This window comes from Carassius auratus, chromosome 3 (genome assembly GCF_003368295.1).
Source record: "Carassius auratus strain Wakin chromosome 3, ASM336829v1, whole genome shotgun sequence".
NCBI lineage: Eukaryota > Metazoa > Chordata > Actinopteri > Cypriniformes > Cyprinidae > Carassius > Carassius auratus.
In genome coordinates this window covers 2,104,633-2,120,629 of record NC_039245.1, presented here as the reverse complement: position 1 = coordinate 2,120,629, position 15,997 = coordinate 2,104,633, and the positions used below count along the sequence as shown (strand labels likewise).

The window sequence follows — 15,997 nt, the reverse complement described above, 5'->3', positions numbered from 1 at the left end:
TTTGTCTCGTTTCTAGTTTTCATAGTTTAGTCTTTTTCTTGCCTTGCCCTGTTACTCGTGTTTTGACCCTTTTCCTCTGGATACTGGATTACCCCTCTTGCTTAGCCCTCTGGATATTGTTCACTCATCGAAGACCCATGCTTGCCTTTGGATTACTCTTGTGTCTTGCCCTCTATATACCTGTCTGCCAGTGTTTGACCCATGCCTGTTATGACCACGTCTCTTTCCAATAAAAGCTTGCATATGGATCCTAATGTCTCATCTGCCCCGTTACAGATTTTGTTGCAATGAAATATATACTCTCTCTCGCTCACACTCTCTCTCTCTCTCTCTCTCTCTCTCTCTCTCTCTCTCTCTCTATATATATATATATATATATATATATATCTATATATCTATATAGATATATAGATATATATATATATATATATATGTGCCCATAGTTGAGGAAACACCCTTATGTTTGCCTTTTGTTAAGAGAGCATGTGTTATCAGACAGCATATGAAAAAATAATTGCTAGAGCTGCATCTTTTTAACCTTGTTTGTGTGTGCACTCATATCCTGAAAAAACAAAACAAAAAAAACAACCCATGCATTAGAGAAAGAGTGTGTACAAGAGCCACATATTTCCAGTGGTCAGAGGTGGCCTCAATTTGCATAATCTCTGGGCGTAAATTGCTGGAAGTCTAATTTTCAAACATCCGCCCAATCTCCGTCAGGCGTAGCACTTAATCAGAGATCAGCCTGGCAGACAAGCGAGGTCTGGCACGTTGGTCATCCCTCAGCCTTCTGCCGATAGCCTTCATTCCCCTCAGTCGGAGAACTGTTAATGAACATCAAAGCAATCTTAAATTGACAGTCTGCTCAGGTGAGAACCGCTTCGAGTGGCGACCGCTGAGGCTTGTTCAGAAACCAAGCTCACGTCACAAATCTGACTCTCTCATGAATCAAAGACGCTCCTCTTCCATCCCGCTCCTTCAGGATATTTGTTTATAGGTAACTTTCTAGCTTACTAGTCACCATTCAAAGTTACGCTCAATTGCTCTGTGCAGTCTTTCTATCTGCAATCTAAGCAGCTATGTGCCAATAACTATTTCAGCCGTTAGACAAATGAAAGGATCTGAGGCAGATATAGGCACAATTCAGGCATATTAGCAATGCTTTAATTATAATTAAGACAGAGATCTAAAAAAAAAGAATCAGTGAGCGCTGAAAAGAACAAAACATTCGCACCTTAATGGGATGTGGGCTGTTTGAAAGGTGAGACGAAAGCAAATCAATAATGAGCCATTTTGTAATTAACAGAATGTGTGCTGAATTAGGCAAACGACGGTCTAGAGAAATTGAAAATATTGATTTTAATTTATAAAATATATTTCAGCCCTTTGATGCCCTTGCGTCAACAGACAATTAGATTTAACTATCACCTCAATATTTTAGCCCTCCCGTTTCTTCTTATTATCATAAAATCTCTATATTTTCCCATATAATGGAGGAGGTAATGATGTTCAGGGAAGGTCAGAGGCTGGGATGGCCAAGGTTGAGGAGGAGATGACCGAAGGAAATGAGAGAAAAAATAGTTCAACCAATGAAACCTGCTCGTTTTTAAAGGCCCATAAAATGAAATGAAGCCCCGGGGGTCCTGAAGATCGCTGGATTATGTTTTCAAAGATGTGTAGCATGTTTGCAGTTGTGACTATGACATCTTGGAGCCTCTTGCCAATCGGCCAATGAACACAGATGCACATTGTGAAACAGGCCCTTTGGGTGATTAGAATAATCACTTTCCTGACTCCCAGCTCTTTCAAGCCTATGTCTGAGCCCGTAGATTAAGGTCAACCGTTATACACACCTCCAATCACCAGACCCAGAAACAGAATTCTGATTAACATTCTGGCAAGGTTCTCTCAAAGGTAGAAATAAATGCTCTTCTAGCAATTTTCTCAAAACATTAGCACATAAACATTACTTATACAGTGTTCATGCAATGTTTTATTTTTGAAACGTTTTTAAATGTTACTTCTTGTTTCAGAACATTCAGAGAATATTCACAAGTAACGTTTCCATTACAAAATGGAATGTTCCCTTTAACATTTGCATGACCAAAAAACAAAAAACAAAAAACTGGGCATTCAGATGGAAACATTAGATTCAAGATTTGTATTTGTCACATACACAATTATATAGAGCATTTATAACCAGCAGTGAAATGTGAGTAGCAAAACGTACTTGGAGCATATTTTGTTAGCTGGGCAAGAGGCATCTATAACAAATAATGCCATTTTCTCAGAAGTATAATTTCTGAGGCAATTTTATTAGCAAAGAAAGCACTGGTGTAATTTATCATATTTACTATGAAATATCAAATTATTAGTGTGAAAAGTGCATTTTCATTTTTTCAAATTTTTTCATAAAAATTTTTCATAAAAGGACTTATCTAATGTAATGAGATTCACACATTTTTAAGCTGTCAATACTTTTGGAGCCACTCATTCCGAGTTCAATATATGGTAATAAAATCGCATAATAGTCAAATAGTGAGCTTTCAAACTTGCTTTTTGAAACGAACATGAAAATATAATATCTGATATCAGAGTAATTGACCATATCATATCCTCTGCGGTGTTCATAAACAGATGATCGGGGCATGCAGGTTGAGAACTTTTCACACACTCACACACACACACACGCACGCACGCACGCACACACACACACACACACACACACACACAAACACATACACACAAACGCGCGCACACGCAAACGCACACGCACACACACACACACTAGTGAACTGCCCATTAGCCCTCTATGCAAATGCATTTAACCCTCTGTGTTACAGTAATGCTTTTGCACAATTATTTCTTTCTTTTTTTTGAAGCATTTATAGTTATATGATTGTGTTTAATCACAAAAGAACACACATTTTATTTATGCTTCATGTGCTCAGAAAAAACAAAATCAACAGAAAGGTGAAGAAAAATGATAATTTGGTCAATTTTAGTTTATAGGAGTATATGTAAAAAACAAATTGTATACAAGTTCTACTGTACATTTAAATATATCATTAATCACAATTATTATTATTTTTTAATAGAAACTGTATTGATTGATTTATTTATATATTTTACTAAAAAAAATGCTTTTGATAATTTCAAATGGCATTCTTCCTTACAAAAAAAAAAAAAAAAAAATTCACAGAAGCTATTTTATGCCCCAAAATCCAACCCTTTTTACAAAAGAACTTATTACAGAGCCAGTTTCTTATAAAATGTGGATCCACTCACCTGCATAGAATTCTGGGCTGTAGACTGCACCCATGACTGGATTCAACTTCCAGCCTAGACATAAGAGAGCGAAATCTGATATTAGCCACCTCCGTCTGCACTAGTAAAAATCTGATCCTACACAAGACAAAGAGTTGGATTCTGGCTAACAAGAAGCTGGAGGCCCGTGCGTAATGATGTCAGGGCTGTAGAGGGCTGACCACACTGAAGCGCTGCTGTCATCCAGAGTAAGGAAAGGGCACAGAGCAGCCTGACAGATTTCTCTCTGATTCTAACCTCTACAAATGGCCTGTCTGTTTAAGCCCTCTATAAGTACAAAAAAAAAGAAAGAGATTTCAGTGATATAAACCGAGATCTAAAAGGTTTTCTCAGTATTTCAATTCCATTTAAACTTTTTTGGTGAAGAAGAGAACTGCTTTGAAAAAAAAATCCTGACATTCCCACAAAACTGGCATTTACAAGCAGTCTTTTTAGTTTAAATCTGTGATTTTTTACTAAACTTTTTATTAAACATTTAACTGTTATTTGTACATTGGTATAAATTAGAAAAATTGAAGAAAATAGAAGCATTTTATTATTGCTCTCACATTCTGGCATCAGATGATATCATATAAAAAAATGAAATTATATACAATTATTTTATTTTACACTTAAAATACTGTATATGAAACAAATTACAAAAAGTGTTTACTGAAATAACACATTGGACTGGCCAATATATATCAGTCCATCACAACATAATACAAAGCTGTATAATGTTTCACAATGTTAATGCAACATGTTCTTACCGTTTGCATATGGGGTGACGGCCTTTTTATTCGTCATTACCCGTGCTGTTGCATTGTTAACCTGAGCACAAACAGAAGTGTGTGAGCAAGAAACATACTGAAGCTAAAGCTGTAAATATTGAAAATATGGCTTTAACAAATATTGCATGCATTATAGTGAAACATTTCTAAATGATTACAGATCATAACAATCAGTGAAATAAAAGTGGTAAGACATATAAAGCAAAGAAAATGTATGCAAAAGTCTCATCATAAAAAGACTCGTCAGCATGCGTCATCAAAAGATGATCAAGTGACACAGAAAAAAAAAAAAAAACAGAAACAGACAAAATGCACTCAACAAATGAAAGCCATCAAATATGAGACGGCATGCAGTGGAGAGGGAACGCTTAGGTAAGAAAAAAACGTTTGGCACTGCGCAACATAGCACTAAACATTCAGAGTTGAGGTACAGTCGGAAAACAAAGCAACATTTAGCATTCAGCACTCCAAGAGCCTTGTGCTTCATCACAAGAATAATGATCAGAAAGGAAAATAAAGAAAAAGTAACAACGGAAGAAAATCATTCAAGCCGAAAGGACAGCTAACAAAGGATATAAAAAGAGGGTGCATTATTGAACATAATCATGGAGTTCAGAATCTGAGTAGGATGCGCACGATTCAGTTCAATCCAATCAGAGCCTCTCAGGAAGCTAAATGTTCACTCAAGTAACACGCGTACCAAGAGAAAACAGCATCAAGAAACTCAACATCAAGTCAAAAAACAGTCACGAGGTGTCAGCGCGGAGTTCGTGAAATGGCAGATGGCGCTCTCCACTTACCATTCGCCGCCATCGCCCGCGTGTGTATCTATTGTTACCACGGTTACTGAGTTTGGTGAGGGGCCTACCAGCTACCATTGGAAAAGGGGGGAAAATGAGAAGGCAAAATAGGCAACATCTTACTGAAAGACGGCACCACATGCGAATAACTCTTAAAATTGAAAAGAAAAAAATCAGTTAAAGAAAGCAGCACAACTGTTCAATGGGAATCGGCTATAAAGATGCCCACTTCCGTTGCAGACCTGCAGATCAGCTTTGCTATTTCACCTTCAGCGACTGTTCTAGACTGGAGAGTAAGTTTAATTCGAGCTGTAGATGTAAAAGGCTCGAGTTTGAGGGCAGCTCTGTCTAACAGCAGCGTCTTCAGGCCAATTAACAAGCGCTGCCGGCTTCGGGATGCTTTGAGCGCAGATCCCTCGTCAACTTTGCAATAAGGCCTCTGGCTATCATCACACAAATGCTGTTTGCGCTCTGCCTGATGACTTACTGCACCCGTTTGCTGTTTAAGCCAAAATATGCTTAAAAAAAGAATAAAAAAACACAAGTGAATGCCAAGAAAAAAGCAAACCAAAATAGATAACGGCGAGCACCGTGTTATATCTGATTTGAGATCTTAGAATAACTGAAACGCAGTAGGGATACAATGTGGGGAGGGAGGGAGGGAGGGAAAGAGGGACAGAGAGAGGAGCAAACACAGGAAAAGACGAGTGATGCTTCTAAAATAGTGAGATGAGAGTGAAGCACACACTGACACACAAAACAGAATCAAGAATAACGACAAGAACGACAAAAAAAATAAAACAATTGAGAAGGGAAATATTTGTTACATGCACCTCTATTTTACGACCTTCTACCACCGTGCCGTGTAATTTCTCTCTGGCCCTGTCCGCATCGGCACTATTTTCGAAAGTTACGAAACCAAAACCCTGCATGCAGGTGGGAGAGGGGAGGGGGGAGAACAACATGCACATTATTAATTCAGTCATACACCCAAAGAAATCCACTGTGGCTCTACCTCTGCCATTCTCACACACAAAAACAGCTGCTGCTGCTGCATTTACCCCTCTCTCTTTCTCCTCCTCTTTTCTCCTGCACCATGCAAAGCATCGGGATTAACCATAATTTACGGGTTCTGTTAGAACCTCTAAGGAGAAATGTGATCAAATAGCATGTCTAAGAGAATAAAGTCACTGAAACGGAATTAAAAAAAGAGAACAACAAAAAGCAAAAAAAAAAGGGGATATACATTTGATAAGTCTTGGAAAAGTGGAATAAAATACTGTCATTTAACACTGTATAATGCAACATAAAGAAAAGTCATTACAAAAGAAAAGAAAAACCACTCATAAGATAAATGATAAAGGATTGTGAACTACAGAACTTGTTAACATGCATCATTATCTCCCCCAGCTGGAACAGAAGAACATAATTCATATTTCAATAAAGAGAATTGTTTGTGCACAGGAATGATGCTAAGTGTCATAACACTGAATAACGCTGTCAATTACGGAGCTCAGTGGAGAATGCTCTTCATTTGACACCATAACAGAACAAAGACAAGTGCCAAACACATTTCCACACACTCCATTGAACAGGGCACTAATAACTCTAGCACAGCAGCTGATGTGAGATTACATTACATACGTTAACATGACTACAACAAGCATTTATTCTGTTCAATACAGGTACTAGGTCATCACTTTATATTTTGCCTTTTTAAATAAGCATGATGTTCATTTATGCCTCTAAACTCACTGCACTGTTCTGATTGGTCAAGAATGAGAGCATGCAAAGGAAGTGAGCCACGAACGTACCTTCGATCCTCGTTCATTAAATATGATTTCAACATCTAAGATTTTACCAAATTGCTGGAAAGAGAACATAACACAGATGAGACATTGTCTAAATTTGATTTGACATGTAAAACACACTTCAGTTCAAGCTGCATTCAGTTAAATGTTTTTAATGTTTCAGTTTATCCCAAAAAAAAAAACGCCAATTATACCCTCTTCTGAGCCATTAAGCCATTTCTTTTTATACTGAAAAACGAATCCTTTGGTCAAAAACACAGCTTTGTACTTGGGCATGGTTCAGATTGCCTAGTGGACACACACACACTTAAAGACTGTGCTGGACCCAGAGAACCCAAACTTCAAATCCCATACGACAAGTTGGAGAACACCTCAGACCCCAGCTACACTTGCAATGGCTTGGCCACTGTCTGCTGTATGCCACGAAAGAAAGAGTGAGAGCAGGTACTTACACCAAACATTTGCCTGAGGTCTGGATCTCTGAACCTGAAGGGGATGTTGGAGACGTGGAGCCTCTTGGGCTGTGATTTGTTTTCTGTGTTTTCAGATGACTGTGTTTGCAGTTGTCTGTCTGTCTGTGCTGAATCGTCTGTCTGCTGTGGGGGAAAAGGAGAAGAAATCAGAGAATATCAGTCCGTAAGTATGGCAAAGTTTGATGCACCAACTGTAAACAAACTCAAGCGAAGATGTGCCTTTCAGTTTCAGAAAACCAGCTGTCTTTGCACACAGGTGTTGACCGCGCCACTGATGTGTTTTTCGACTTGGACTATTGCAGCGCTGCAGACAGGAGGTACAGTCTGGTGTACCTGCACCTCCAGGTGCTCCCGGGGTGCCAGACTCAAAGCTTTGTTTAAACAATAAAACTGGTGAAAACTTCTACCACCTGTTCCAGCAACCCTTTCTCAGGCAGACACTAAAAACATACTGTATGTAGAGCACGCACACACGCAAACGCACATTAGAGTGGTGGTTTGTAATGTGTTGTGTGCCAGGGTGGGGGCCTTGGGTGAAATATGGCATTGCTGCTTCACTATATCTTGGTTTTCTCTTGCTCTCTTTGGCCACGCATGACTGCTGGCTGCTCCCTTTGACTATGTGCCTCTCAGTCTGGAGTGCTGCCTGGGAGAGAAAGCGGTCTAGCCCTGAGTGTGTGTGTGTGTGTGTGTGTGTTTCTCTGTCTGACTGTATTTGTATGACTTAGCTAGAGACAGTATTTCAGCGGGAGACTTTGCTTTCTATTTTTCTCCCATGTGTACGTTTGTGTGTCAGTGGGCGACTTCCGAATGGCATTTTTGTGCCCTTTAAAAGAGACAATTCAAGCTAAACTTACAACTCTTGCTGAAAGTATTAATTTCCTGATTCCAAACTTCTGAATGGCAGGGAACATTTTAAGTCATTTGAAGTCATACTATATGAACAAACAAAAATGTAAGCTGTTATTCAGCAATATTACTATATACCTACATTATTATTTACTCATAATAATTATCTTCCTTCAGTGAGATGTTAAGCAGATGTGAATCCGTAAGTCAAACTCAAGACGTGAATCATGCAAGAACTCACAAATGAATAATTCAGGTCAGTTTTGGGAACTGAAACAATTTATTCATTAAAAAGATCTAGCGCAAAAGAATGATTCATTCACAATAAATGATTCTGCTCTCATAAATGTGAATTTTCACTACACCGGACTTGACTTTAAGTGTTTTACCCTTTGGAGTGAGGCTGTAGTGGTGATTCACCCATTGTATGTGTTAACATGAGCATGTGTACATGTATGTGAATTTATGTGCATTTAAGGGGAGCGAGGCACTCCCTCAAGCCTGCAGTTACGCCCAGAGATATTTTTTAAACTTTCTGCTTGCTACAGCTGTCCTGTCATGCCTCAAGCGCTCTGGAAATCATATTGTCTGGAACAAAAGAATGACTGAATCCCAGTATAACAACTGCCTCTCTGACATTACAGATGCTCAGGACTGTTAAAGCAAGCTTCACTGGAATTACTGGCAATGGAACGGACCGTGTATCTGTGCGCGTGTTGCATTATTATTTAAATCAGGCAGTGCTCAAGGCAACTCTGACAAAAGCAGATCAAAAAGAGTCAAATAGTCCAAAAGGCAAAGCTCAAATGAAGAATAAAGAACGGCTTGCTGGGACTGTAAATATGAATATCGTGTCATCATAATGTTTGTATTCTCACCCGACTGAAACGCAAGGGTGGGAGGAAAACATGAGAGAGAGCTCTTGAAAAATACTAGTCTTTCACTACATGAAAGGCTGCAGAAGTGGAAGGGGGAAAAATCTGTCTTGTGTTATTACAAGTCATAAACAAAAGAACACCCACTCCTCAGGGCAGAGAACAAAGAAAAACGGAAGATAAAACGCTAAAGCAGTGTAGTAAACCATCCAATGTAAAACTGACAAGATGTGCGCCGTCTTTATTGCTTTAGCAAAATTGCACTTTTCCTATTGAGGGAGGCTCGGTTTAATGGCATCGAGAGGCAAGCTGGCCTCTGCAGAAGAGACAACAGGGGTGTTATAATTGGAAATATGCTTTTCCATTTACTGTGCTTTCAATAAAACTATAGGAAGGAATGCAGCAGGTCTTTAGGTTGAGGCACAGCTCGGTTGGCGGCCATATGTGCCATTTTAAAGATCTCATTTCATGCTCCGTGCATATGGCTGCCTTAACGGCTCAATTAATTGATTCCGAAATCAATTAATCGATTCGCCCCTGTCTAGTTGCCGTGGGGAGGTGGAGGCCATGGTGACTGATCTCAGGGTGATGGGATGAGACAGGGGAAAAGGAATAAATCTATAGGACTAAAACAGAAGCCAGCGACAGAAGCAGAAAGCATTTTGGATCACAGTCACAGTGCATGCTGAAATATCCAGGCATCAAACTTGTCTTTAAATCTTGCTTGCATAATTCAAACAATCGTGAGAAATCGTGATCGATTCCAAAAAAAAGAAAAAAGAAAAAAAGAAAGAGTCCTCTGAGGCCATTTCCAGGGAGCCAGAGATTGTGTTGCTCCCTGTAGGAAGGAAGGGTAAGGGAAAGATGGCGCGATAAGGACAGGGATGTGAGGGAGGACAGCGGATCAGCCTGGGAGACCTACTCAGTTACTGATTGGGGACTCACAGAGTTGTGAGTGTTTACCATTCATTGATCTCACACTGAGTGCTAAATGGCAAACAGTGACAGGGCTGCCGGTGTGTGCACTGAGCACACACACACACACACACACAAAAACACACAGCTGCTGGAGTGTAAGAGCCCACACGGACACACATATGGCAGCGCTGGACAGAAAAAGATAACCTAACAAAGCAGTGAGGACCTGGAGCGTAAAGTGCCAGTAAAATATTTTCCCCCTCAAGGAATTTTTCTAAAGCAGGGAATGTGGAATAACTGCATCAGCCATCATTGATCCAGGAGGGAGTTTAGATGCTATGTGAAAAGAGCATGGAGAAATTTTCACACACACATGCCCAAGCATGCACATACTATATATATATATATATATATATATATATATATATATATATATATATATATATATATATATATATATATATATATATATATATATATTGTATGTATAGTTTTACATAATGCAATTTTCTTCATGCCCTTCATGCTCCTTTCAAACACACAACTGAACAAAAACTCCCACACTGGAAAAAATCCACTAAAATGAAAATATTTTACTGGTTAAATACTGGTTTTATATAGGGGAAATATGCACATTTATACGTACATTTCCACCTCCTATGCATTTCATGTATATACATGGCCAGCTACCTAGTTAGCCTAGCTAAAAGCGGAAGAATATTTTAATTGCTTTCTTGGATCAATTCTGGGATGTGTGCCAAGTAAAAATACAGCGTCTGTGTGTGTATAGCATGTATACGGCTGACAGTTTACATAGCGTGCCATCTGTGCCTCATTCTTCTCACTGGCAGAGGACTAAAAACAATAACAAACACAAAAAAGGCTTCCAGTTGATCTTTTTTGGGTATCAAAAGATTCATTAATAGCAGTTCATTAAAACAAACGCATGTTTTATATTTTGTTAATTTAACATGAACGGGAAAACAAAAAGAAAGCATTTATGGAAGATAAACAAAGTGCAGCCACAGCGCTCAGTGCTTCAGCAGCACACTCATTTGTGAAGATGTTCTCATGCACAAACAACTGCACAACAGTGAGGGTTCCCTGCACTCAGTGAACCACAGAGGCAAAAAAGACTAAGAAAGTTCTTCAGCGATGTTGCTATTTTCAGTACAGCAACATTACTGGGATGAAATGCAGTAGCTGTCTAAGGCAAAGTCCACCATCATCTGTGAGGCCACAACCATCCGTCGACCCTCAAAAGCTGCACCAGAGGGGCTGAGAAGGGTGACCCATTCCACACGTGTCCTCCCTTAAGGAATGGCAGCTCTCACTCCGGCTGGATGAGAATGGACACGTTTCTCTCGAGAACACATGGGGGAAGAGGGCCAATGAAGCGCGACAGGAGTCAGAGCTGCAAGCCGACACACTGAGCTCACATCTACACAGATTAGTCAAACACTGTTGGTGAAACGTCCTGGTTAGAAAACATTTGGATGAGAAAATATTTTTAAAATGTGAGATCGAATAAATCATGAATCCATCTGAAGCGACACTATCCAACAGTGACACCTACAGGCAAAAGGTCATTTGAGAGGAAGTAGTACCTCTGTGTCACTATGATTGGCTGATTACAGTCAATGATATAATGCCTGGCTATCATGTTCACACACTGCCCACAAACCGGCCTGAATGGGTCAAGCTGGCGGCAGTGGACGGGCTAATTACAGAGTATACAATTCACCCACTTGGACATCACCCCTTTCTGTATCGTCTGAAACTAAATGAACTTGAAATGATCTGTGAGTGGGCCGGATTTAACTACCACTCAGGTCAGTTAAATTAAAGGTCCACCCCTGCATCTGTGACCGTCATTACACCCGTGGTGTTTACTGAGAATCTGATGACTAATGTCCTGAAAAGAAGGTGACAATTAATATTAACGGCTGTAACAAAACTGTTGGTAGCAGACAATAAAAAAAAAAAATCTTTCTGCTGCATTATTGTAGTTATTTTTTAAACAATTGAAAAATATATATATTAAAAACTTGGTTAATGAAAAGTATGTTAAGATAAATATAATAAACACATCGATAACAGTTTATTCATTTGTTACTACAGTAGGCAAGAGGTAACAAGGAGCATTGTTTAACAGCATTAATCCATTTAGGATTATGTTCATTTATAAACCAAATATTGTTCATTGCTAATTCTAAACAAATGTGTAATTTATGTTAATGTATTAGTTTACACAACCGTTCAAAAGTTTGGGGTCTGCAATGCTCACCAAGGCTGCATTTCATCAACAATTCAGTAAACACATTAATAATGTGAAATATTACTATAACTGAAAATAACTGTTTTCAATGCGAATATATTAATTTTAATGTGTAATTTACCTGTGTGTTGTCTTTCAGCAATCACTGTAATATGCTGACTTGGTTCTCAATAAATATTCCTATTATTATCAAATGTTAAAAAGGTGCTTCGTAATATATTTGTAGAAAATTTTACTGACTTGACTTCTAACGAAACCTAGTAGATTTCGGAAAAAAATATGGAACAGCATTTACATTCAACAAGCAACCTATAATATATTATTTTAGTAACACTTTACAATAAGTTTGTATTTGTTCACATTCAAAATGAACATTTGAGACATCCGAAAGCTCTCACACACACTGACCACTGAGAATATCGCAGGAATCCACAGCCCTCGGATCAAAACGGTGATGAAAACCATCTATTACTGTATAAAAACATCCCTTTTATCACCTACCCCAACAGACAAAGAAACGATGCAAACAGGGGATGTATCAGACTAGGACTCTTTTGTTTGCAAATGAAGAATCAGTTATGAGGAATGACTTGGATCTAAAAACAGCTCTAGCCAGATGAGGTCATAGCTTTGCATGTCTGTAAAGTTTTGCTTTCTCTCCATAACGTTCGTCTCAGAAAGTGAAGGAAAGAGATAGAGTGAGCGAGAGAGTCCGAGGGAGAAGGAGAGAGGCAGGGGGGAAAATAATGGCTTTTCCAGATGTGGTTTTGTTCCCTTCTGCTCTGGCACTAAAAGAGACATTTGAACACTAAGGTAGGTTAGGCAATGAAAATCTGGCCACTGTTCGAAAGAAAGCTCACATTTTCCTTCAAGTCAGTGAAACGGTTTAAACATCTAGTCTGTTGAACAAATAGTCCAATTAAAATGACAAAATGAGTAAGAAATTGAGTACAAATTAGCACTTTCTAAGGAATGGTTCAATCTCAATTAAACTTCTTTTACTATTTTCTCACCCTCACATCGGTCCAAACCGGCAATATGTTTTATTTTTTTTATTTTTTTTAGTTTTTTTTTAACACAGCATAAAAGTAGGCAGCCTCTGCCTTACAACATAGTGGCCACATTTGTTAAAGCTGCAGTAGGCAACTTTTGTAAAAATATATATTTTTTGGGGGTTTTGTCCTGAATCACTAGGGTGCACCTATAATAAGTGTTTATATTCGGACTATTTTAGATTTCTTCAGGGGTACCGCGGCGGAGTAACCCAGTACCTTTGTGATTCTTCATAGACATAAACAGAGAGAAGTAGTTCCGGCTACGATGTTCTTCCGCAAGACGCAAGCAGTTCTGTTTATTAACCGCTAGAGCGTCAAAAGTTCCCTACCGCAGCTTTAAGCTCCAAAAATCATGAATCATGAAGTTCACACGTGGGGATGAACAGTATGGATTTACTGTCAAATTTAATACAAATTAGAGAGACCTTTAGCATTTACAGGGTTTACAAATGAGGTTGAATAAATGCAAATATTTGCTAATTTAGTTTATATTGCACAATTCTAAGTCATGATATTCATGGAAATAAAGTGTATAATAATATAGTTGAACTGTTTTATATGCCTTTGATATAAAGTACTAAATCAAATATTCAATGCAAATGTATGAATTTGTTATTTAAAATGACAATCAACAGAATCAGTCAAAACACACACACACACACGCACACACGCACACACACACACACACACATCAGGACATGTTCTACACTAAGGGTCTTAACTCCAGCAACTTTCTGTTGCCATGCAGAACAACTTTGAATCTTACCATTTGGGGACAGAAAATGCTCTTGAAATTATTTTAAAAAGCTAGAGTGAAAACCTCACCAGACTAAATTCAGCAAGAGTACTTTGTGCTCTGAGTTGCCGAAATAACACAAAGTTAGTCAATTATTCATGGAAATGCACTGAAACGTATGAAATATTAAGGCGGGCTACAGCACTGATGTCCTTGGAGGGCAGATCACCGAGGGCACCTCAATCCACAGCACAATCCCAAAAACCTGAAGCGTGACGAGCAATGCCATCCATAAGTGAGTTAGAAAGAGAGAGATCTACTGTAGAGGCAGGTGCTTACTGTGGCTGTGCCAGAGACCACCTGTACGCTGTTGTCTGGTCCGCTGGGCTCACTGTGCGTCTGGGCAGGGGTGTACATGGTCAGCGCGTGCTCTGCCACGGGGGTCTGGCCCGAGTAGTCCGGAGTCGGGTGAGGGTGAGGGTGGGACGGCGTGTACTCAGCAGGAATGCCGTTCTGAGGGGGAGCGAATTGGGCTGATGGGTAGGGCTGGGCCATGGTTTCTGGGGGTGCTGGGGCGTCCTGATTACCCTGAAAAACAGAGAATGACAGAAAAACATTAGTGTCATGTCAGCATAGTTCACTAAATGACCAAAAGTATGTGGACATCTGAACAGCACATTTATACCTGCATTTAATTTCAAAACACTAGACAATAAAAGCCATTTGCTCTTTTAACTCTTTAAGCTGCTTCAATTGCTATTTTTTGTCAACTTTATTTATTTGTACATTAATGTAAAATGTTTGATTCATATCACCTTTATTAACCCTCCAGAAAAATATATTCAGATTCGTTCACTGATTATTTATGCAGGTTACACAGATAAACCAGGAGATTGTAAAAACTTACAGTATAACTACTTTATGCCACAAATACGCACAAGCAAATAACAGAATCATTTGATTTATATTTATTCATTCAAATCATTAAAAAAGGCAAAAATTATTAATAAAAAAAATCAAAAGAGACTCCGTAAAAGAACATTTAAACATCCTGAAAATGACAGCAAATCGGATCTAACATTTTTTCTCGTTCGTTCATTATTTGCCTATTTAAAATATTTGCACTAAAAAAAAATCTGAAACATCACTACTGCTGCAGAAACTATCATATATCTTGCTTGCAAGGTTTAAAATATTAACATAGATATTTGCATATTCCAAGAACATGAATGGTATAGTATTTTTGTTTAATGCTATTTTTGTTAATAAAAAGACATTTAAAAATAAAAGGACACCATCCGATTTGAACTTGAAATCACACTGTGCACAGCTTAATTCAAGACATTTACACTTTAGTCAAATGGGCTGTAGACTCAATAACCCATCATAATTTAAAATATTTAAATAAAAATACAACTTTATATTTTTATATTTTTTCCTTTATTATTCAGTAGAATTCATTATCGTTTTTGAAGTTACTATTAAGCTTCATCATGTTTTCCATCTGACACTGCATCATGGGATTTGATTTAGACTCAAGAGGTCAGACATGCTTGTATACACCAGACATTCTCATTATAAGGGGTTTCCTCATACTTTTGGTCTTTATATGAGGTCCACACATACACATGCTAGATCTTGCATCATTCGTGCTCTCCGTTCATAAACCATAAACGAAGCACACGCTCGAATACAGACACAAGTTCACTCATACAGCTGGGCCAATAACATTACAGTGTTAGCATGCACCGGATCGACAACAAATGAACAAGACAACCATGGACAAATGCATTCCATATACAACAAACATCAGACCTTTATCTCAGGAAGAGCTTTCTTATTTGATCAGGACCAATTGATCCACCTCCAAGCACCCAGATTATCCACTTGTGCGTGGGGCCGTCTATCCACCCCACACACCGAATCAACGCTAGAGAGACCCAAGAGACCAAAAAGCTGGCTAAATTAGCGCTCGCTATCAATAAACAATGGCAGATTAGAAGAATGCAAACACACACAACAGGCTTGGGTCACGTGGTGTGAAAAACACATTCATCTAAACAGCTGTGTGGACATGAAGGAGATACTATTTGTTTAGACTTCAG

General features: G+C 38.7%; 1 protein-coding gene across 11 annotated transcripts in view; it reads right to left on the bottom strand.

Annotated features, from left to right (window-relative positions):
• LOC113042980 (RNA binding protein fox-1 homolog 1-like) overlaps window positions 1–15,997 on the bottom strand; it is a 231,696-nt gene that overhangs the window by 22,295 nt on the left and 193,404 nt on the right. For 9 of the 11 annotated variants that reach the window (XM_026202050.1, XM_026202085.1, XM_026202094.1 and 6 more), the window contains 6 exons: window positions 14,232–14,480; window positions 7,161–7,304; window positions 6,712–6,765; window positions 5,731–5,823; window positions 4,077–4,137; window positions 3,289–3,342 (listed from right to left, as the gene is read on the bottom strand). In XM_026202050.1, coding sequence (XP_026057835.1) covers window positions 3,289–3,342; window positions 4,077–4,137; window positions 5,731–5,823; window positions 6,712–6,765; window positions 7,161–7,304; window positions 14,232–14,480 — 655 coding nt within the window. The remainder of the gene's footprint in view (window positions 1–3,288; window positions 3,343–4,076; window positions 4,138–5,730; window positions 5,824–6,711; window positions 6,766–7,160; window positions 7,305–14,231; window positions 14,481–15,997) is intronic. The other 2 variants (XM_026202042.1, XM_026202103.1) reach the window with 2 other exon arrangements.